Source organism: Ictalurus furcatus, chromosome 18 (assembly GCF_023375685.1).
Source record: "Ictalurus furcatus strain D&B chromosome 18, Billie_1.0, whole genome shotgun sequence".
Lineage (NCBI taxonomy): Eukaryota > Metazoa > Chordata > Actinopteri > Siluriformes > Ictaluridae > Ictalurus > Ictalurus furcatus.
In genome coordinates, this window is record NC_071272.1 from 17,574,003 (window position 1) to 17,598,231 (window position 24,229).

The 24,229-nt window shown below is 39.6% G+C and overlaps 2 protein-coding genes across 2 annotated transcripts in view; both read left to right on the forward strand.

Moving 5' to 3' along the window:
* The first annotated feature begins 2,034 nt into the window (after positions 1-2,034).
* dlat (dihydrolipoamide S-acetyltransferase (E2 component of pyruvate dehydrogenase complex)) lies at positions 2,035-15,414 on the forward strand. The gene is made up of 14 exons (XM_053649186.1): positions 2,035-2,522; positions 3,693-3,794; positions 5,016-5,140; positions 6,153-6,318; positions 6,535-6,661; positions 7,022-7,197; positions 9,395-9,539; positions 9,658-9,725; positions 11,046-11,156; positions 11,689-11,796; positions 11,937-12,055; positions 13,072-13,234; positions 14,040-14,176; positions 15,230-15,414. Exons 1-14 carry the CDS (start codon positions 2,271-2,273, stop codon positions 15,357-15,359), a joined length of 1,929 nt encoding a protein of 642 aa, XP_053505161.1. The 5' UTR covers positions 2,035-2,270; the 3' UTR covers positions 15,360-15,414.
* Positions 15,415-19,282: 3,868 nt separating this feature from the next.
* Positions 19,283-24,229, forward strand: part of rb1 (retinoblastoma 1) — a 46,459-nt gene continuing 41,512 nt past the window's right edge. Inside the window, exons 1-4 of the mRNA XM_053648488.1 lie at positions 19,283-19,603; positions 22,441-22,561; positions 22,677-22,780; positions 23,910-24,044. Of these exons, the coding sequence (XP_053504463.1) occupies positions 19,512-19,603; positions 22,441-22,561; positions 22,677-22,780; positions 23,910-24,044 (452 nt within the window). The 5' untranslated portion in view covers positions 19,283-19,511. The remainder of the gene's footprint in view (positions 19,604-22,440; positions 22,562-22,676; positions 22,781-23,909; positions 24,045-24,229) is intronic.

Consider the following 24,229-nt stretch of genomic DNA (forward strand, 5'->3'; position numbering starts at 1 on the left):
GCCCCCCCCCCCAAGGACTAGGCCCCCCCCCCCAAGGACTAGGCCCCCCCCCCTCCCCCCCAAGGACTAGGCCCCCCCCCCCCCCCCCCCAAGGACTAGGCCCCCCCCCCAAGGACTAGGCCTTTTCTGAGGCTCCTTATATGCTATAATTAGACAGTTTCCTCAGCTGTTTCACATCACCTTCTTATTTCAGTTTGTCACATCGCTATTAGTCCTAAATTGCCCCTGTCCCAACTTTTTTGGAACATGTTGCATGCATCAATTTCATTCGTCACTTCCTGATCTACTTTCCTTACAATACAATGTATTGGTATTGCATTGGTTCAGTTTGTTGACGTTACAAAATGTATGAATATTTTATTGCTCTATTTGTGTCAATATCGTCTCGCGAAGCCTGTATATCTCTCTTTAGTTTATCATCTCATGCCTATTGTGTACATTTTATGGCTGGAAACTTCCATTTTTAACTGAAGGTTAAAAGGGTTAAAAGTGCAAGGTTTTTATATTATATATATATATATATATATATATATATATATATATATATATATATATATATATATATACAAAAAGGTTTTTATCTTTTTAAAACGTTATCTTTTACTTTTACTATTAGTGCCAACAATGTTAAAGATAATAGAACAACGCCTTTAGACTGGCACTCTAAGCCGTGTTAAAAAGCATTCTTGCATATAACACCTGTAACCAGGAGGAACACCGGAAGTTGGTTGTGTTCTACGGTTTACATTGTAAATACATGTGGTTAAAATCTTCTCCAGATAGAAGACACATAAAAAGACTGAGTGTAAACAAAGCGCTTTTGGGGGAAAACAGTGTTTGTTACATTCTTGTACATGTTGCAGTTCAAACCTTCTGAATACACACAATCGCTAAAACACTTTTGACAACCTGAGCAGTTTCCATGCTGTCAGAACTCGGCTTTGCAACATTTTTGCGACAGTTTATGACCCGGGCTCTGACATCTCCCACGGAAGGTTGCCATGTTTGTAAAATGGAATCCTATTCGAAATCACTGGTATTACAGTAAAATTAGTTTAAAGTCTGCATGAAATCACAATGGAAATTCTGTGACTTTTAATATGAATATATTATCCTTTATAATTGTTTTGATCTGTAAAATCAACAACAACAAAAATGACCTAGTTGATGATAATAGTAGTGGTCTACATGGTAAGCTAAAATGAATTTTTAAAAAAATTCTAATTCTAATTCTAAATTCTAAATTCTAACAAAACACAGGGGGTAGTGCTGGCTTGTCTCTTAACCCTCCCTGTTCCCAGGTTGCCATATTATGGCTGACCCTGCACTTTGACCCCAATCTCCTAACATGCTGGGATATGCGAAGAAAAAAGAATTTCATTGTGCTGTAATGTATATGTGACCAATAAAGACTCATTATCAATATCAATAATTAAACCCAGCTTCATTCAGAAGACTGTGTTGTTGTTTTCATTTCAATTTAGAATCAGAATCAAATTGTGCTTTATAGGCCAAGTACACTAGAAAATACAATGGATTTGACGCAGTTGTTGAGCTCTCATTGTGCTTATAGACATCACACCTTACAATAACATATCAAAGACAAGGACATAGTAGACACACAATTACTATGAACAGAAGTGGATACTATATACAACTGTTGCACCGTAAATAAAGAAGAAGAAAATTGAACAAATAAATATTGCACAAAGGTTACTTTATCCTGAACTTACGAGTGTTATTAACAGCCAATTTGTGTCATTAACCGCAAAAAGAGTGCACACTTTTACTGCATAGTATAAACGGGCGACTTGGGATGCAGCACGTGTCTTCATGGCGCTCGTTTTTGTGAACAGGGGTGTTGTTTTGCTGGAACATATTTGGGCCTCTAAGTTCCAGTGAAGGGAATTTGTAATACTATATACATACAAAAACATTCTATACAATTGTGTGCTTCCAACTTTGTGGGAACAGTGTGGGCCACGGTATAATGTATGGGTGTAATGGTTAGGTGTCCACATACTTTTGGCCATATTTCCAGCGTATACATTAGGGGGATTTTTACTGTCGTGGCAACCCAGATGTAAAGCCGGGAGGACACGGAGAAGGAGAGCGCCGTAAAGCTGAATGTTTTGGACAGGGGAGGTCATTGGAAAGTGAGGCTCTCTGTTGCGGTTCTGGGCGCAGAAGTAATACAGGTGTCAGATATTCTGATACCAGAGAAGCCTCTGTTGTACCCGGGTTAGTTTTATTCAAGCGACGAGTTCGAAATGTTGCGTTTAGCACTGAGACTGAGGCCGGCGGTCAGGGTTAGCCGCCCGGGTGTCCTCTCAGGCCCGGCCGCTGGAGCTCGTTATGGACCGGTACCGCGCCAGAGGAGTGGCTCGTGCCGAGTCCGGGCTCTGAGTTCCGGCACACATGTTCATCACAGCTTCCTGAACTGCAGAACGCGGGCCTTACAAACACAAAATGTCGCTTTCAGTCAGAGCAAAAGAGTCTGCAGTCTGCCTCCTCACCAGAAGGTAATGTTAATGCTAAGCTACCTTCCTTCCTAGCTGCTTGTTTTGGCTGTTTTTGTTTTGTTTTGTTTTTGTTTTTGTTTTTGTTTTTATATTCATTTCCCCAGCCGTTTAAACCTAGTTAGCACACCAATACAAGATTAAAATCCTTTTGTTTATTACTTCTTCTGTAAGAATTTGACTATTTCCTTAATCTCTACACGTTCATACTATTTACTATGACATAATGGCATCCATGCTGCACATCGCCATCACTGTGTTCTTCAAGGTGTCACCTTGAGAAGCTTTTCTGAACAATCAGAACACACTCAATCCTATTGAGGATTGGTTGTTTCTTTCAATCTCTGGAAGTTTACCTTGATACCACCCAAGCCCTGACAATGATACCTGAAGCAAGTATACCGAGCAATCAAATATGATCACGATACTTCCATCATGACACGTCCATCCATTTTCCATGACGCTTAACCTATGACACAGGGTCACGGAGAGTCTGGAGCCTACCCCAGGGAACTGTTGGGCCACCCCTCAACCCGTCAAGAGGCACAGTCACACACTATGGACAATTTGGAAATGCCAGTCAGCCAACAAGGCATGTCTTTGGACCGGGGGAGGAAACTGGCATATCCGGAGGAAGCCCCGAAGAACATGCAAGCTCCATGCATACAAGGCGGAGGCAGGATTTGAACTCACAAACCTGGAGGTGCGAGACAAATGGCTGGCGCCTCCATTGAGCCACCACCAAACCAGCCCCCCCCCCCCCCCCAAACAGGGGGTCAGGATGTGATGGATCTGGAAAGTATCCTGGAATACACCCTGGATGCGAATCCAGTGCACTGCAGGAAACCATGTGCACACACACACTCATGCACATCTAGCCAATTCACCTACTGGTATTTTTATGTCTTTATTAAAATTTAGTTTGGAGGAAACTGGAGAACGCCGACGAAACCGATGTGGGCATGAAGAGAACATGCACAGACTTGCCATGCATTGCAACAAAGAAAATGGCAACCAAACAGTGTCCTCTTTATGGCAAAAAAAATCACACAAAATAATGTTTAATACATGTTACGCTGAGCCCAGGGGTGACTCAGGGCTGTGATATATAATTCTCACCTGAATTTTTAGTTGACCCTATAAATGGCCACCTTCCTTTTTATTTTTGTGCAGGTGGAGCTCCCTGCTTTATCTCCCACCATGCAGTTGGGCACCATCGCTCGCTGGGAGAAGAAGGAGGGGGATAAAATTAACGAGGGAGACCTGATCGCTGAGGTGAGACCGGAATCTTGTTTAACGAAGCCTTTTGATACGGATCAGTACTTACCACAGTTATACCGCGACACTGTTTAATGCTGAAACCTGATTGGTCAGAAGGGGTCGATTCATTTTCGGTAACTGCAGCTCTGCCAGTAGTTCTGTCTGCATTATTGTTTCTATAGTAGCGGCGTACGCAGGGACTTGTATGTCGTGGACGCGCCACGTGACCAAATTAAAAACAGGTGAATTGTTGCTGATGAGGTTCTCGGTAAGGAATTGTCGATTTAGCGTTGATGGAAGGAAGGAGTCTCCAGTGTCAGCATGTTGTAACAGTGAGAAGTAAAGCTGTAATTTGACATTTTCCAACACACTGAGATCTTCAGGGTGGAGGGCTTGGCGGTTTTTCCATAACAACCAGGTGCGGGTTTTTTTTTTGTCTTACTAACTACAAGAGAGAGGAATAAAGGTGCATTCACACAGTGACCAGTTGCTGTAATATGAAGTCGCCAGTAGGTTTTCCTACTACTGGTTGCCGTAGTAATGCTTAGCAGCGGGTGTCGCGCCTTTGATAATGTTTTCTTGCCGCTAAAATGAAACATTCATGAGGGAGAGGTGTATATATTAAAATTCACCAGAGTGTGTGTGTGTGTGTATGTATGTATGTGTATATATATATATATATATGATTTCTACTTTATCAAGTCAGTACAAAAACATTTTAGATGTCCAAACATTAGTTTTCTAGCACACAATGAAATGTTACAGAAAAACATTTGTATGTCATTAAAGAATGCAGCATATTAAGTGGTAAGACACTTTTCAGACATAATCAAACAGATTATGGCTGCTGGATTTTGCTGCAAAAATAAGACACAAGAGCAACAGTCAAAGTCTCCAGAAGAACCGTGGCTAGTTCTCTAAGATGCTCAATAAAACTTCCTTATAAAACAGCTAATTTCCTTATAAAACTGCACTAATTCTACCTGAGACTATTTTTTTTTCTTTTTTTTTTAATTTTTTTTTTTTATATAAAAGCAAAGCATCATCACACCAAATATTGCCTTTGTTTCATTTATTATTGTTTATATTGCTCTTTATAGTATTTTTTTTAATGTAGAAACATTTAATTTCATTGTTTTTGAAAGCATCTTTGCTCTACAGCATTTCTTGGCACATGCCTAAGACTTTTGCACAGTACTGTACGTTCAAAGCATTTTCTGTATACTGTTCATTCAGGTGGAAACAGACAAGGCCACTGTAGGATTCGAGTTGCTAGAGGAGTGCTATCTCGCCAAGATCCTGGTACCGGAGGGTACAAGAGACGTGCCCATCGGATCAGTCATCTGTATTACTGTTGACAGGTGAGGAGCAGGTTTATTTCTCGGCGAAACCTGGTTTTGTTACTTTACCTTTTGCGTCAATATCACCATTTACAGCTACTCATGTAGCCAAGAGGATTTTCTGCATGCTGATTTGAAACGGAGGGAAAAGCAGTCTAACCATGTAGCAGTTCGATAACTTTTTTTGTGTGATTTTAAACAAGCCACATTATCATGGCTGTAACTATAATGGCCTGAAGCAGGATTCTCTACATGCTGGGTTGAACACTTATTCTTATTTAACTGACTGTATGTTGTTGTAGCTCTGCAGCTCAAGAAATGCACCAACCTCTTATATATCGTTTATCCTGTGTAAAATATGGCACAAAATCTAAACTTCAGATCTACACTTAAATACCAGAGGTTCACAAACCGATCATACGCCACTGATTGCAGGAACGGTTTTCAGCAGAAATCCACACCGATCGTTTTTCCCGGTTGCATCCCTTGCAGCTGAGCAGAGTCTGCAGTCGTTTTACAGTACGAGAACGGCCTCTAGAGGCGAAGTAAAAACTGTCACTGACAAATTTTGTGTCATTCGAAGTGTTTTTTGATTCATTTTCTATTTGTTCTATTTGGAGTGGTACTTTTTGGTTCAATTTGGATGTATAGTTTGTGTGCCTGGCTATATTATATATTTTTTCATTCATCTGTGTTAAATGACATTAAAAGACATTTTTATGGTTTTTTTTTGTGATCTTCCAAAAATGACATTTGTAATTGCTTATTTGGCTGGCTAAATGATTTCCAGTGGAGACAGGATACAACTGAGCAGTTGAGAGTTATGTGCCTTCCACAGTAGCAGCTTGGTGGTGCTGGGGTTTTCTTCTCCTTCTCCTCCCTTGACATGCCCATCATCAAGCGTAAAAAAATACCAACCCACTGAATCTGTTTCAATCAGAAAACCATTGGGGGGATATGTTCTGATTTCTGTTTCACATTGTCTTAAGTTGTACCAAATGTTGACACTGAAACCCTGTGTATTTGACTTCAGTCCTGACCTCATCCCAGTGTTTAAGGACTTCACTCTGGAAAAACTGGCCGCCTTAACTCCATCAGCAGCCGCGGCAACAGCAGCAGCAACCCCACCTCCAGCAGCCGCCTCCTCAGCTCCCTCTCCTCCACAAGCCCCTGGCAGCTCGTACCCGCCACACATGAAGGTGAGTCCTGACGGCTACTGGAGCAAGTTCCAGCTAATGAAGATACGGTAGATGTGCCACTGTATTATTGAGCAATAGTGCTGTTATTTGCTATTCAAGCAAGTACTATACGAAGGCGATTTCTCAGGTACGCGAGGAGCATTGGATTTGTAATGATTATCATGTGTGGTGAACTACGAGGTGTTTGATGTTCCTCTGTTATCATCGATTGTGTAGATTCTTCTGCCAGCTCTTTCCCCCACTATGACGATGGGCACGGTGCAACGCTGGGAGAAGAAAGTGGGAGAAAAATTGAACGAAGGCGACTTGCTCGCCGAAATCGAGACCGATAAGGCTACAATTGGTAAGCTGTCACTCATTTCATGTACTGATATCTAGTAACCCGGATCTCCAAGGCTGAGTTCAAGGACATTTGTATGGCTTTTAAACACTGTCTTTACTAGAGAGCGTGAGAGGCAGGTGTAAGGGAAGGTATTTGTGAATGTGGAGCAGGGAATCAGGAAACTGTCATGCTTAGAGTTTTCCTCAAATGGTCCACGTTTTTGCACTTCCCAACACACACAACCTTAACAATAGACAACATTTAATACCTGCTTCTGATGTCTTGGGAAGTTGGAAAAGTCTTGAAGGGATCCCTTGGACAAGGGAAAATCGCAGAATATGCCTGTTAGTTTGAAGAAATCTGGGTTGTTGTTTTTTTCAGGATTTGAGGTTCAGGAAGAGGGCTACTTGGCTAAGATCATGGTGCTTGAGGGAACCAGAGATGTCCCCCTAGGTACCCCTCTGTGCATCATGGTAGAGAAAGAGTCTGACATTCAGGCATTCGCTGACTATGTGGAGACCGGCGTGGCTACTAGCCCGCCTCCAGCTCCTGCACCGGTAAGTAACATTTATTTAATCTTTTCTAGTTACTTACTGTCTTTATGTTCTTGCAAATGCTTTTCCTGATTTACTGCCAGATTCCAGGCATGTAGAACCTCAAGGCAGTCAGTGAGCCAGTTCCTGATTGAAACAAACTGCTTTCAGGATTTCCTTTTCGGGATTTTTAGAAACAGTAGACAGTTATGCAGCATGTGAAGCAATACTGGGTCTGTTTTCAGTACATATCGGAAGATCTCACCTGACTGAGTTGCAACATTTTTAAGCTTACAGCAGCACAGGGTGGTGTGGTGTAACCCATTGCTTTTTATTATTTTTGGCTGCTTTTGGCTAAAAGCGTGTCAAGGTCGTTCTTACTGCAGCTTCACTAAGAGTGAAAGGTGATGTCATCGTTTGCTATGTTGGAAGTGCTGGGTCTGAGCTGGTATTGCGGATGCTTTTGTGGACTTTTTTTGTTGTTTGTTCACTCACAGTCATCATTGTCCTTGTCTAGCAAATATCCAGTAGAACTTCTCTGTGAGATTTTCTCACAGGTTGCGATACAGTAGAGTTGTGCATTGGACATGGTTTTTAATTAGTATTTTTTTTTAAATCTTGTTCCTGCCCACTCTGACACCTGGGTCATTTTCAGTGTGTGTGTGTGTGTGTGTGTGTGTGTGTGTGTGTGTGTGTGTGTGTGTGTATTTTTATATATATAATATGTGTGTGTGTATATATATATATATATATATATATATATATATATATATATATATATATATATATATATATATATATATATATATAATGTGTGTGTGTATATATGTATATTCTGCTTTCTGGACCATTCTTCCATTTAAAATGTAAGACTCTGTGAAAACTTGACTTTAGTGATACTTCTATTTAATGTCTACAATATAATTTAATGGAAAGGAGGAAAAATGTTGAAAATCTAAAGATTCTGTACAAAATTGTACAGTCAAATCAACTGCTTGCAATGTACAGTTGATGTCTTGTGCCTGGCAGAATCTGCAAAATGTTAATAATTAAAAAGAAAATAATAATAAGAGGGATCAATTTCATTTGTTTTTTTATTTAGTCCTGCACTGAATAAGCTATTTCACATAACAGATGTTTTCATACAGTCCAAACGACACAATACTAACTGAATTTACACAAATGAACCAGTTCAAAAGTTTACATACACTCGATTTCTAAATACTGTGTGTTGTTACCTGGATGTGTTTATGTTTTGTGAGAGTTGTTCATGAGTCTCTTGTTTGTCCTGAGCAGTTACACTGCCCACTGTTCTTCAGAAAAATCCTCCAGGTCCTGCACATTCTTTGATTTTTCCTGCATCTTCTACATATTTGACCCCTTTCCAACAGCGGCTATATGATGTTGAGATCTATCTTTTCACACTGAGGACAACTCGGGGATTCATACACAACTATTACAAAAGGTGCAAACATTCACTGATGCTCAAGGAGGCAACCCGATACATTAAGATCCAGGGGGGTGTAAACTTTTGAACAGTGATATGATCGGTGTAAAATATTATTTTGTCTTCTGGGGAAACATGTAAATATCTTATGTAGCTTCAGAAGGGCAGTACTAAATGGAAAAAAAAAATCATCACTAATCATCCTGTTCATAAGTTTACATCCCCCTGGCTCTTTATGTAGTGTGTTTTATCTTCTTGAGCATCAGTGAATGTGTGCACCTTTTGCAATGGTTATATATATTTTTTTATTAAAAATTATTCACGTATTGCAGATTCTGTAAGGCGTACGTAAACTTATGACCTCAACTGTAACTGCTATTTTTAAAAATGTAAAAGTTACAAAAGGATATTGTGATGATGCACTTTTCTAAGGTGCATCATCACGTGTGCATTGTGATGTAATTTATCACGATATCAGTATTATATTTTCATTATGATCAGCTAAACTAAATATATATAGCAGAAGGATTTTGTTTGTATAAAGTCAGGCGTGTCATTAGGGTGATGGTATACTGGACTACTTGTAACTAACAAAGGACTGTTTTCAGGAAAAATAAAGAATCCTATTATTGTTTTTGTAACTGCTCTAACCGTTGAGTTAAAACCGCAGTTAGCCTCAAAGCAACACGGTGAATTAAAGAAATACTTCATTCTGAATTGTGTGTACAGTGCCAGTACAAGATGGTGCACGTCTAACCTTGAATGTCTATTCAGGTGGCAGCTCCTCCCGCTCCGTCTGCCCCAGCGGCCCCGGCTGCTCCTGCTCCTGCTGCTGCCGCTAGGAAGGGCCGAGTGTTCGCGAGCCCTCTGGCCAAGAAACTAGCCGCTGAGAAGGGCATTGACCTTTCACAGGTCACTGGTGAGTGCATGGTTTCACTACAGTGTTAGCACAGAGTTTGTGACAGAAATGCTGCCATTTTTCCTGACACAAGCTCCTCCAAGAGGTTTAAAGACACTTGTCCCTCTCATGTGCGCAGGCTCTGGACCAGACGGCAGAGTAACCAAGAAAGACATTGAGAACTTTGTCCCAGCCAAGGCAGCTCCTGTGAGTGAAGTGTTTTTTGGAATGAACTGTACTTTTCTCTCTAAAATGAAAAAGAATAATCGAGTTTCACGCTACAGTATGGAGTATCGCCATACGTTCACACTGGCAAGCAACCTAGTGACAAGCAACAATTCATTTTCTATGAACGTGTCAGACACGGAGCCATTTCTTCAGTTTCCCCCTCGCAGCTTTACGTCCTATCTGAAATCAATTCCCAGTTACTGTTTGATGTGCAAATATTAAGTCTGTATAGGATTTCACAGTTTTTTGTGATTGTTGTGGCCAAAAATGCTCGATTTTGCTGCGCCTGTTTTTTCCATTCAAAATTTGCAATTTAACTTGCAAAACTATGAAAAAATGTGGAAAACTACTTGAACTAGCAAAATTGCGTTCACACGAAATTGTTTTGCACGGTCTTTCACAGTGATGTTTGTTGATAAATGAGACCTTTTAGCTGAACTCACGTTCAACGCATGCAAATCGAAAGGGGCTTTGGTTGAATGCGTGTTGTGATGACGTCACACGACACATTTTGGCCCAAATCTGTGGTAATTTTGGAAAATTGCAAGCTCCTGCGAATATCGCAGAGTTTCTTTGATTTTGCGTTCATTTCTGCGATCGCAAAATCTTGGAAGGACTGAAAAACAGGAGAAGAAACTTAAAACCATTGTTTCTTCTCATCTTGTCATATACGACAAAGACATTATGAAGAACAGTAAAGTGTGGAAAGAAGTAGCAGGGGTTGTTGGTGCCTATGCTGAGTGGATGTAGCTAGTTCAGACAGTTTGATTCACTGATCTGCCAACGAAGCTAGTGGAAATCTGCACACGTAAATCAAATAACCCAGTTTGGCTACTACTACTACTGTTTCTCATCAGAAACTAGAACAAACGCCAGACAGGGAACATCCACAAGCCAAACTACAAGTGAGCAAATTATCGCTTGCCAGGGTGAGAGTAGGGTAAGACGCATTCTTCTGCATTTTGTCTGCTTTGAGGAAAAGTGATATTTTTTTTCTTCAATTTGATATATAAAAGGCATTAATATCCCAGAACGTTTGCCTCCCAATCTTCACATTGATTAACATTTTTAGCGTGGCATTTCCTAATATGCAACTTGCACTCAGTTGAGTAACTTTATCTTTATAGTTGGGGGAATTAAATAAGCGATTAGTGGTTTTAAAAATAAATAAATAAATAAATAATAAAAAGGGGTACCACCTTCAAGAAGGCAAAAAATATATATAGATCCATTATCTGAAATGAAATGTTGACTAATCAAATGTTATAGTAGTGATCTTTCTTTCTCTTATGGTGCCAGCCTCCAGTTGCTCCGACAGCGCCTGCAGTACCCACGCCCGCTCGTGCTCCAGCTGTGGCACCTGCACCCACCGGCACCTTCACCGATATCCCCCTCAGCAACGTCCGCAGAGTGAGTCTCCTCCAGTACAGTATACTCCTCCGCTATGATCATGCTCACGGCATTTATGTGCTGCTGAGACTAGTGTCTCTTATACACAAGCTTCATGCATATTGATGAGAAGGTAATACACACTGGTCAGGAACTGGAACTGATAGCAGAGTATGAGACAGTGAAATGAAAATGTGTGATATTATTTAGTAAGCTTAATAATACATTAATAATCTCAGTTAAAAATGGAAAAAAAAAAAAAGTACTATCTACTAAACCACTCATCTAAGCAACTAAATGTTTAGCAACTGTAACTAGGCACCGGTACCTCAGGGAGTCTTTCAGGATGTTACTGCATGTTGTTTGTGACGTACTGAAAAGAACCTTGTATCATACAGAGTAAATATTCTCCTTAAAGTGCATATAAACACATATTTTATTATTATTATCTCTATGGCCTTATATGTGTATATATGTATGTGTACCACACTGTTATAATAAACACACCAACACTTCTTTTCCTACCTCCCCCTGGTTTGATTTTGCTAATAAGGTGATTGCTCAGAGGCTGATGCAGTCGAAGCAGACTATTCCTCACTACTACTTGTCTGTGGATATCAACATGGACCAAGTTCTGGACCTCAGGAAAGAGCTCAACGAGGTGAGATGCTGAATTTTTATGACACTTTTGAGATTTGTCATGTACATAATGTTTTTCTGGAAGTGGGAAGATTATAAATTTCACCCACTCTCTCTCTCTCTCTCTCTCTCTCTCTCTCTCTCATATCATCGCATGATCAGGAGGTGAAAGCAGACAACATTAAACTGTCAGTGAACGACTTCATCCTCAAGGCGTCAGCACTGGCATGTTTAAAGGTTCCAGAGGCCAACTCCTCCTGGATGGACACGGTTATCCGACAGTGAGTAACCTCACGTTTCGCTCGTCACGTAGTTACAGTATTGTTCACAAACGCTTACATCAGGGCACGTGATCTTGACCAGTTTTGTGACATGGCATTGAATCCCACACAAAAGAGGTAAACTCCTCGAAAAGACTTATAATTATGATGCAAGACCAGGCATGCTGAAGAACCACGGCTACCAGTTCTACATGAGTGTTGTGTCTGGATGGAAATATCTGGCTAACGAGTCATCCAGTCTTGCTCATGGGTTTACATCTGGGATTTATATGCATCTCTTATTTTTTCTTTTCTGTCATGTGGCATTCATCAGTTATTGTTGAGGCTGAATTTAACCCCCCGCCCTGCCCCTACCAAAAAAAAGAAAAGACAGATATTATTTATTTATTTATTTATTTATTTATTTATTAGCTGGTAACACACTTTAAAACCTTTGCTTTAAGAGAACCAAAAATAGACAAAAAATAGTTTTTGTGGTCATATTTTATTTATTACACGTTAAACTAAATGCAAATTAATTCAATACAATAGTTGGTTATAGACGGTCAGTGTTGCTGTCTTGAAATGAAATGAAATCTTTTAAATGCGCTTTTCTCCCTAAGCAGTATTTCAAACACTAGAACTTAAGAAAAATCATAATTTGGTTCGGGAAGGTCTGTAGTTTTAAGAACTCTTATTTATTATAATGGGGTGTAATCATGCCAAGCAGCGTTTTTGTGTTATTTTGATAATCCTGTGGCTGGAGACTTTGTCTGTAATGCCGGCCTGATGCAAACAACACTGTACAAGTTGTGTACAGATTATATCCTTAATATCTGTTCATATAATGGCGTTCCAATTATAACTAGATCCACGAAAGTATGTGTTTAATTAATGCAAGGCATTTACTGGAGCCTCTGGAGTCACTTATGCTCTTCACCACAAGAGGGCAGCAGTGCTGTATAAATAATCATTACTAAAGACTGCAGAAAAATGGATATAATTATTAATTTTACACACTTTTGCTTTGCTTACAGAAATCATGTGGTGGATGTTAGCGTTGCAGTCAGCACACCCAACGGCCTGATCACTCCTATTGTATTCAACGCTCATATTAAAGGCTTAGCTGCTATCAGTAAAGATATAGCTGCACTGGCTGCTAAGGCACGTGACGGCAAGCTGCAGCCGCATGAATTCCAGGTGAGTAGAACATAAACTGTTAAACATTTCGAACGTTTTATTTGTACACCGTCACCAGACATCTGAAGAGTAAGGACAGGATAGATCTTCAGAAGTATATTTTAGAGTGGTTTTACACTTGGCCCAAATATTTGAGTCTGGACCCAGGATCAATTCTGGGCTTGTCTGGGGTGAAAGGCTCATAATTACACGTAGTAGAAGTCCTTCCGAGCCGTGAACTCACTTCCTATCCGCAGGTCCATAAGGCACGTTTGCACACCAAAGTTCCTAGTTCCTAGTTTGTCTATTTGCTGCATTTGAGTATTTTCCTGAGAAGAACAGCTCTTTTGGGATGCATGGCGTGCTGTCATGCAGGAATACCATGCAAACAAGGATGCATTCTCAGTTAAGAAAATTTTTCTAGCCATGCATGCTATCATTGCAAGCACTCGCATGCAATATGATATAATTGCATACCTCCAGTCCTATGAAAGACTGTTTTATACACAACAACCCTTAATAACCCTTTCCCCGCTGTCACGAAACTTGAAACGGGAAGTAACGTGACAAGTTGAACCAATCGCTTTATTCCGCATGCAGTACCGAGAGAGGATAGCTTCCACACCTGACATGTACCACATCGTGGTTTGGTTGAAGCGAGCCCCAGATCGCTGTTTTCAAAGGACTAGGAATCAGTTTTCTGGACTGGCTCCCAGGCTCGAAAAACAACTTTCACACTTCACAAACGTACCAAACTCTCAGGTCGTAAAACACAAGTGTGAAACATTAAAGCCAGACCGCAACATTGTTTTGTTCTGTCTTTTAGGGTGGCACCTTCACAGTCTCCAATCTGGGCATGTATGGTATCAAGAACTTCTCTGCCATCATTAATCCTCCTCAGGCCTGTATCCTGGCAGTGGGAGGCTCAGAAAAGAGGCTGCTGCCTGCGGACAACGAGAAAGGGTGAGACAAAAATTCACCAGTGTCAACTCAAGTTAATCAGCAGAAAGGTCTTAAGCTGTGTGGGTGAATAGGGTCATTTAAATAATAGTTATTACAATCAGAAATTTAATACATATAGTCTTTTTGCTTTTTTAATAACAAACAAAAATGTCATCTATGGATCATGTTAAAATATTAGAGTTCAAAATCATTTTCTTTAATGACACTTGAGAAAATCTTTTATGGAACAGTCTGGAAAATCGTTTCATTATAGTTTAATCATGAAAATATCTCTTTTTTTGTGCTCATTTTTCAGTATGAAATCAAATGTAAATCCAAGAATTATCAACTTTCTAGGACATTCCTACGTAATAAGCTTTTAAATATGAATAGGGATGAACATGTAAAGTTACATGAATACGTGTCATCTAGAAACAGATTTTTGATTCTGATTTTGGGGGGGGGGGGCCAGATTTTGTGTAAAATGTTTTTAAAAATACAGTGTGCTTTGTAGGTTCACAAGTGATACAACAGAAAAGCATTTGCCTGAGTGTGGTGGCATACACTCTTTATCCCGTGAGTCAGAGTGACACTAACCAGTCCTGGGTGTCTGTGAGCACGTTTTCCTTTGAGTGTGTTACACTGCCTTGTGACACAGCACAAGCAGCAGTTTGAAAATATGCAGAGGTTGGCTCCATGTGTCTGAGAGGAATCAGGTGTGGGTTCTCGCCCCGCGCTGACTGAAGGGATGCAGTGTGGTTAAATAAGTTTGCGCTCTAGTTAGAGTGGTTTATAAAGGAAACTGACACCGTAATGGTGCATCACTTAACACATTCGGTGGGTTAAGAAAGTATTCAGACTCCTTTACTTTATTTTCTGTTCTAGAATTAAGTTCAGTTGGATTTCATTGACTTTTTGGCCAGTAATCTACACATAATAATCCATAATGACAAAGCAAAACTGTTTTTAGAACATTTTGCAAATTTATTAGAAATCATATGTATATAATATAATTATGGTTTAATGAATATTCGAATACAATGTTTCTGCGTATATAAATGCTGTGTTTTGTAGGTTTGACGTGGCCAGCATGATGTCTGTGACTCTCAGCTGTGATCACCGGGTGGTGGACGGCGCGGTCGGTGCACAGTGGCTGGCCGAGTTCCGCAAGTTTCTGGAGAAACCCGTCACTATGCTGCTTTGAGGTGCTGTCAGCCTAAAATGCAGAACTCTCAGATCAAAGGAGGTCTCTCTCAAACGTTACACACTCGGGACTGTACTTTTTTTTAATTTTATTTTATTTGTCCCCTATCTTTCTTCTTCCCCTATCTCTCATTATACACCATGGGGTACTGTATTTCATTTTGTTAGGGCCTGGAATAATCTCTCAACCCAAAGTAGTGCTTTATTATGGATCTGTTTGACTTTAGGAAGGACCGTTGGGGAAAAGTCTGTGTACATCATAATTTCAAGAGGTCTCTCCTGAGATTGTGATGCTTTTTGCCTCTCGCCATGGTCTGAGAATTTCTCTAAAAAGTGGTTGGAGGATGTTCTGGTAGAGAATGAAGAAGTGCAATGTTTTCCTAAGAAAAAGATTCAATCTGTCTTATTTGCGTGCCAAATGATCTCAAGCAGGTTGTAATGCTGTATGAATTAGCCATCGTATCTGTGTCATCTATGTATAAATTTCAACCTGACACTCATACACAGATCTATTTTTGAAAGGTGATGTCCACTTCCTGAGTTATAAACAGCGGAAACAATGGTTTCCTCTCTGGTGACCTGTAAAAGCTTTTGAGCTTGAAACGCTGGTAGCCCTTATTTATTATATAAAACTTTCACTCCAGACAAAGCACACTAGTGCCTTTGCTCTGTTCCTATGACTATCAATTATTTTTTCTGTTAATGTGGCAATATTTTAACATCTCTATTTCTGTATCGAAAACGCACAAACACGCAGGACCGGGTGAATTACAAAAACAAAACAAAGCAACAGATCCTGAAACTTAATTGAAACCTTGAATTCTAGTAGTTGTTTATGAATTCATGATACTCTCAGAGAAAAGAGTTTTATTCAAGTCATGAAGACATGGTGTGTAAATCAAATCAAACACAAGTTCTAATATGATGTAGTTGAGGGGACGAAAACTATTATGTTGCGTATGATGAATAATAAAAGAAAATAAAACATTAAAAATGAAGTTTCTTATTGAAACTGTCTTGATTGATTTGATTGCTTGTTTATTTTTATTTTTTTGTGAATTTAATGCTGAGAGAAGACCCCTGCTCTCGACGGTAAGTACCTGCGTTTGTGAGAAAGATATGAGATGATTTATCTGGTGCTGATTAATTTTTTTTTCTGTGTGAGGAGATAATTTAAAAGCCAATTTTAGATCAACGGTCTTTTAGTAATTTCCCTAAATTGCTCAGGAGTAAATTAAGGGTTGGGACCAATGGTCAGTTCTTCGAAATAAAGAGTGTTGTGCTCATACATTTGCATACCCCTTGCAGAATCTGCAAAATGTAAAAAAAATATATATATATAAATGAGTAATAATTCAAATTGCATTTGTTTTTGTTTTTATTTAGTACTGTCCTGAATAAGCTATTTCACATTATGGATGTTTACATCTAGTCCACAAGACAATGCTAACTGAATCTACACAAATGAACCCTTCATACAAAGGAACCAATTCATACACAACTATTACAAAAGGAGTAAACATTCACTGATGCTCAAGAAGTCAACACGATCCATTAAGAGCCAGGGGTGTGTAAACTTTTGAACAGGATGATTAGTGTAATTTATTATTCTGTTTAAACATCTTTTTTTAAATTTAGTTCTGTGCTTCAGAAGCTAAATAAGATATTTACATGTTTCCAAGAAGACAAAATAATAATTTACATCGATCATCCTGTTCAAAAGTTTACACCCCCTGGCTCTTAATGTATCGTTTTGTCTTGAGCATCAGTGAATGTTTGCAACTTTTATAATAGTTGTGTATGATTTCCTGAGTTGGCCTCAGTGTGAAAAGATGGATCTCAACATCATATAGCTGCCATTGGAAAGGCATCAAATGTGCCAAAGATGCTGGAAAAGCAAAGACAGAGGAGCTGGAGGATTTTTCTGAAGAACAAAAAAATAAACGAGGGACTCATGAACAACTATCACAAAATGTAGAAACAGTCGTTGATCATCCAGGTAACGACACAGTATTCAGAAATCAAGCTCATGTAAACTTTTGAACTGGTTCATTTGTGTAAATTCAGTTAGTATTGTGTCTTGTGGACTATATGTAAACATCTCATAAATAGCTTATAGTTATGAAATATTTTATTCAGGACAGAACTAAATACAAAACAAAATGCAATTTTAATGATCCCTCTTTTTTTTTTAATTCTTAACATGTTGCAGATGCTGCAAGGTTTATGTAAATTTATGAGCACAGCAAGAAGGACAATCATTTTTCTATTAATATATAGTTAATTGTACAGTTTTAGCCTCATTAAAGGAAATAAATTTAGGCAATCAGCCTTTAAAGGCTTTAATGGTTACAAGCTATATGAGTTGTATATCTTGCTTCGCTGCGCTCTCATCTTCCATTTTCTATCTAGTCAAAGATAACCCTTATTTATCTCTTGGATAATATAATGGTTTAATGGAGTTGTTTGTAATTCTTTATATTTGCAGTGAAAATATCAAAAAGCCAGTCCTGATTCACACCTCTGAGGAAAAGGGCTGGAGCTAATAAGCTCTACTCTATGTTGGCTGTAAAATTTTACAGAAATTAATAAACTAGCCAGATTCACTGACAATATTGCAAATGACAGTATTTCTAATGTGTTTTAAAAATGATATGTTCATAGTAGCTCTAGAAATAAAATAAACTCTACCTTTAAATGGAAACTGGGTTAAATGCTTTAGTTTTAGAGGAGAGTTGTTCTATGATGTGTTTTTGCGCACATGCAGTTAGACCCTGGAGAACACAACAGTGTTTGCAGAAGCGAATGGAAGCCACAACCACTAAAACTAAACAAATAAACAAAATAATAAATGAATCAATACAAATTTACTACATTTTTTAAAGAACTAATAAAAAATGTATGTAGAGGCTTTTTTAAAATTTTCTGTTTATATGTTTTACTCAATGTATTAATTTGAATAACTATTTGAGAAACTACTTAATTATTGATTTATTTATTTTTTATTTCTTATTAACCATTTCCCTTAAATTCCAGGTTACTTCCCAAGGTTTGCCCATTGTCTCCTTATTCCTATTGGTTGCAGAATCACTGAGACAGCAAGTGCAGGAAATGTATTTTATGCATTATGTATTCATGTGTCTTACATTATATAAAGTTATACGCTTTATCATGGTCAGAGTCCCTGGAATGCATGAACCATGTTGTTTTTTTGAACATGGTTCATGCATTCCAGGGACTCTGACCATGATAAAGCGTATAATGTAAAATACAATTATGTAAGTACATGAATACATAATGTGCAATGTTTAATGACAACAAACTGTATTGATTGCAGTGTCTTGGTATTTAAAAACACTCACACATACACACACACACTGAAAATATTAGGGATCAAGACATTTATAGAAAAATGACTGAATTGGGGACTAAAAACACAGCTGAGAAAAAAAATAGAAACATGCATAGAATTTGTAATGGTTGTAATGGTCATAGTGGGGAAAATCTTTTTTAATAGAAAGTGTAATGGTCCCTGTGGGTCTCTAATGGTAATTTTGTTGCCTTCTGTTGGTGGCGTTTTATGTCTATTGGACACCATTAAGGACCAATAATGATAATCGTAACGGTTTTAATTGTTAGCTAATGGTTTGTACGGGTATTTGTAGTGGAAACTACAGACTATTAGAATTTCTGTGATGGGTTTCTATAGGGTTGTTTTTTTCAGCAGGGTACCTACAAAAATAGAGAAATAATATAAATGCAGAAGACAGAAATTAATACATGAACTAGAAAGGAATTCCAGAAATAAATAAGCGGTAAATTAAAAAAATATATATATTTATATTTTTTCATTTAATATTTTATTCGTTCTAATGAAATTCGGCTAAGTTTCTTCACGCAAAGAAACGTGTGGCGGAAGTGACGTCTCTTTCTCGGATGTGACGCGAGGCAGTTTTCCCGCGCTTTGAGGTCTCTGGGGAATCAGTGCACTGTGAGTGGTCAGACAGGGGAAGGTTATGGACGGGGCGGACTCAATGCCTTGAAGTGGTGTTAAATTGAACTATTCGTTTCTAATCACCTTGACATTTAAGTATCCTGTATTGATTGAAGGAGTTTGAACGCTTGCTGTGACGAACGCCGGGTGTTTCTCAGAATGCCTCCCAAAAAGCGCAGCAGCAACACTCCTCCGAGCCGAGAGGCGAAGTGGGGCAACAAGAAGGAGAACTCGGTGCTCTCTCCGGAAAAGTAAGACTCGGGCTTTAAAGCGCTTCCTGGACTTTAACCTGGGGTTTGTTGTGTTTAAATAATAAACAGCTAAGCCTCAGAGGTCAGCGTTGTCCGCTGTCTTGTTGTTAGCTGGCTAGCTGGTTTGCCTAAACAACAATGTTCGTAGTTAGCTATCAAGCTAGCCGAGTCAGTGTGATGCCATTGTTAAGCTTCATCATGTCATATGACAACGACTCATGACTCCGGATAAAAACATTACAACCTTCTTTGTCCAAATGCCGGCATTCTGTACAATTGTACATCCAGTTTGTTTACTAATTGAAAAGTTATAAATATCTACTGTAGATGCGTTGTTGTTGTTCTGTCAGTCATTAATGTAACTCTGTGTGCTGATCACGTGATGCTGATGGCTGCTCCTGACACCCTTCTCCTCCCGTGGCTCCTTTTGCCCCTCCGGATCTGCCTGATTCATCCTGATACTTTTCTCAGCAGTGGCACGTGTGCTGCTGTTGTAGATGGTCCTGAAAACATCATCACTCTCGCTATATCGGATCATCTCACCTGGATACTGTCGGATACTTTGTTCTGAAGAACCGCTGCTGCTGTAATCGTACAGACTCGTCTCGGGAGACTTGTTCAGAACGATCACCTTGTGAACATCCTTTCAACACACTTAGTGCTGTTTGTCTTTCCTCTTCTCCACCTGTATAGTGTAATGAGTTATAATTGCTTTATATTCAGTCAGTACGTTTACATGGACAACAATAATTTGATATTAACCCAATTAAGATGATACTCTGATGAAGAAACTACCATGTAAACAGCGATTTCTGATGACTTTAATCCGACTAAAGTCATACTCGATGTAAACACAAATTAAATTAAGTCATGTGGAGTATTCCTGTTTTAGTCGCATTATCGACGTGCGTTATAGACATGTACACACCTTAATCACACTATTAACGTTGTGTGGGAGATTTCACCGCATTTTACGACAGGACACGTACACACTGCCATTTGACTGCAAACAAGAGAGCACGGCTGTGTCCAAAACCACGTACTTACCTGCTATTTAGTAGGCAAAATACATGTATTTCTATATACTATATAGTAGGTAAGTATGCGGTTTGGGACGCAGCCCATGGCTTCAATCAGTCGTCTATTTGCACGTACAGCATGACAAATAATGAACTGCACTTGAAGCTTCTGTAAAATTAAAAATGGAACACCCAAAACTGTATACAGTACCATAACGAAGACAAACTATGTTGATACGTGAGATTCTGGAGGGAACGGACAGCGTGGCGTGGGGACGTAATGACGTGTGCTGTTAATCGATCTATGTTCAATAACATGTAAAACGGGAACATGAAAGGAATATTCTAAGAGCAACTCACATAAACACCTTAATCACTATATTGTCTTATTCAGAATAAGGTCAATAATTAGATTACTGCTGTCCATGTAAACGTAGTCACTGTCACCCAGAAGAGGATGGGATCCTGTTTGAGTCTGGTTCCTCTTTGTTGTTTTTTTTATGTTCTCCTCATGTCATCTCAAGATTTTCCTCACCATTGTCGCGTCTGGCTTGCTCATTAAGGCTGTAAATCTACAGCTGTATTTCTGTAACTCCTCTTCGTGACTCACTGAGTCACTACTCACCGAACACTTTATGAACACTATACTAATACTGGGTAGGGACTCCCTTTTGTCTTTAACCAGCCTCAATTCTTAATGGCATGGATTCCACAAGATGTTGGAAACATTCCTTTGAGAATCTGGTCCATGTTGAGATGATCGCATCACGCAGTTGCTGCAGAGTTTTCAGGTGCACTTTCATGCTATGAATCTCCTGTTCTACCACATCCCAAAGGTGATCTACTGGATTCAGATCTGTTTGTGGCCATGAAGGGATGCACATGGTCAGCAACAATACTCAAATAGGCTGTGGCATTCCAGCGATAATTGATTGGTATTAACAGGCCCAAAGTGTGCCAAGAAAACATTCCTCATAACATTACACCACCTCCACCAGCCTGGACTGTTCACACAAGGCAGGTTTGGTCCATGGATTCATGCTGTTGGCACCAAATTCTGACCCTACCATCTGTGTGCCTCAGCAGAAATCGAGATTAATCAGACCAGCCTACGTTTTTCCAGTCTTCAGCTGTCCAGTTTTGGTGAGCCTGTGCCCACTGCAGCCTCAGCTTTCTGTTCTTGGCTGACAGCAGCGGAACCCGACGTAGTCTACTGCTGTTGTAGCGCATCGTCCTCAAGGTTCATCGTGTTGTGCATTCTTAGATACTTTTCTGCTCACCCAATTGTACAGAGTGGTTATCTGAGTTACTGTAGCCTTTCTGTCAGTTCTGGCCATTCTCTGTTGACCTCTCGTATCTGTCCACAGAATCGCCGCTCACTGAATGTTTTTTTTTTATTATTATTTTTTTGACCAAACTCTAGAGACTGTTGTGCGTGAAAATCAGGAGGTCAGCAGTTATAGAAATACTCAAACCAACCCGTCTGGCCACATTCAAAATCACTGAGATCACATTTTACCGAAGCTTACATTACCCGAAGCTTCTGGCCATACCTGCATGCTTTTATGTGTTGCACTGCTGCTACACGATTGGCTGGTTAGATAATTGCATGAATGAGTAGGTGTACCGGTGTTCCTAATAAAGTGCTCAGGGGGTGTATGTATGTATGTATGTATGTATGTATGTATCTTCAAGTGTTATTTCTTCAGTGTTGTCACATGAAAAGATATAATCAAATATTCACAAAATGTGAGGGGTGTACTCACTTTTGTGAGATACTGTATGTGCCAATAGTGTCTCTCTCTCTCTCTCTGCCAGGCACAAAGAGAAAGATCCAGAGTTTGTAGCTCTTTGTAAGGACCTCTCAGTCTCCAACTTGGTGTGTACTCAGGCGTGGACCCTGTGGGAGGCGATGGCCAAAACGGCAGAGAAAGTCACAGTACGTTTTCATCCTTTACTAGCATTTAACCTGCACAGCGTGTCTGTGTTTTTGTGGAAAATATTCCTACACGATTTTTAGTTCTCTCATAATTCTGATCTCTTTTGTCATGCAGGAATCAAACAAGCAGCTGTGGGGAGCATGTGTGTACATGTCAGCAGTGGACTTGGACGACATCGGGTTCACCTTTACAGAATTTCAGAAGGCTGTTGGTCTGAGGTAGGCGGAAAGATACGAGTACGGTCAAGGATGCCCGATTGACACGGCAAAAGTACATTGAACGCATTAAAACCGTCCAACGTGTAATGTTTTGATGCCAAGACTTTTGGTGATTGCACATGAAACGATGAAAAGCCAAAAATTTTTGGAATAAAAATTGGACAGTTGTGTCTTAAGATCAACCGCATAAGAAACACCACCACTGTGTTGACCGACAGGAATCAACAAAAAATGATGACCGAAAGGGCGTGCATCAAGAAAAAGGAAAACATTGTAGTGTTTGTTATACGAGTACAATTTACCACACTGACCATAAAATAAAACAAAAGGGAAAAAAAGGAAATAAAACAAAGAGAAAAAAACATAGTAAACTCGATACCTAGCTGTACCAAGCGAATGTGTACGCTATTGTTAGCTAGCTACGTATTGAGCCACTGAAATGTCTGACCTGTTCAGCAGAAGAAAAAAAAAACGCATCTCGGTCACTCTTCATTCCCGTCAGATCTCTGAGTTTTCGCCACCTCTCAAAAGACATGCCAATACTTATTCTCGTTTTAGCACGGGCTCTGTCGCATTCTCTTTTGGACTGCAGGCTCTCCGCAGTTCGAGGTTTCTTGGTGTTGACAACAGCTGATTCCCCAGATGTCAACGATGATTGCGTTTAGAACGATCCAGATTTAAAGCAGCCGTCTAGATGACAAGTTTAAATTCTAAACAACTGTTGTAAGGACAAGCTACGAACACTCCACCATCCTCAGCACCCACACACGCGATATAGTAGCCGGCTCTTCTTTCTGTTTACGGACGTGACATAACCACGCAAAGGCGAATGGCGTCAAACTGACCTTTCCCGTGAAATCCGACAGCTCAAATTATAAACCGTTACTATAAGCTCACCGTTGGGCTCAATTGGAGACAGTTTCAACACTGATGATTTTTTTTTTTACGTACTTGCTCAATGAATGATTTTTTTTATACTACAGCTTTAAAGAATGACACACTTTTTAAAAATATTTTTTAAAATTTACATTAATATACAAGCACAGTTCTAATTTGTGTAACTCTTAGAGCTTGGATTTCTGTCTCGAGCCTGATTAAACCATATTCCTCCTGTGCTGTTCCTTTGTAGCGTGAAGCAGTTTCTCTCCCTGGTGCGAAAGCTGGACGAAATCTTGGACACGATAAGCCCTAAAGTAAACTCGGCTGTGACGAGGCTTGAGAAGAAATACGAGGTGTCGCTGGCTCTCTATCAGAGATTTGTGAAGTAAGACTTTTTAATTAAGACTCGTTGCATTAAGGATAACGAGTAAACGCAAGCGCCGGATGCATGTAAGGAATAAAGCGCAGCGGGTCGTGCTGTTCTAGGAAAATAAGCAGTGTCGGTATGGTGTGATGCGGCACAAAGTGGCGTCACTGACCAAGCTTGTTATTTTTCTGTACCAGCCCCTT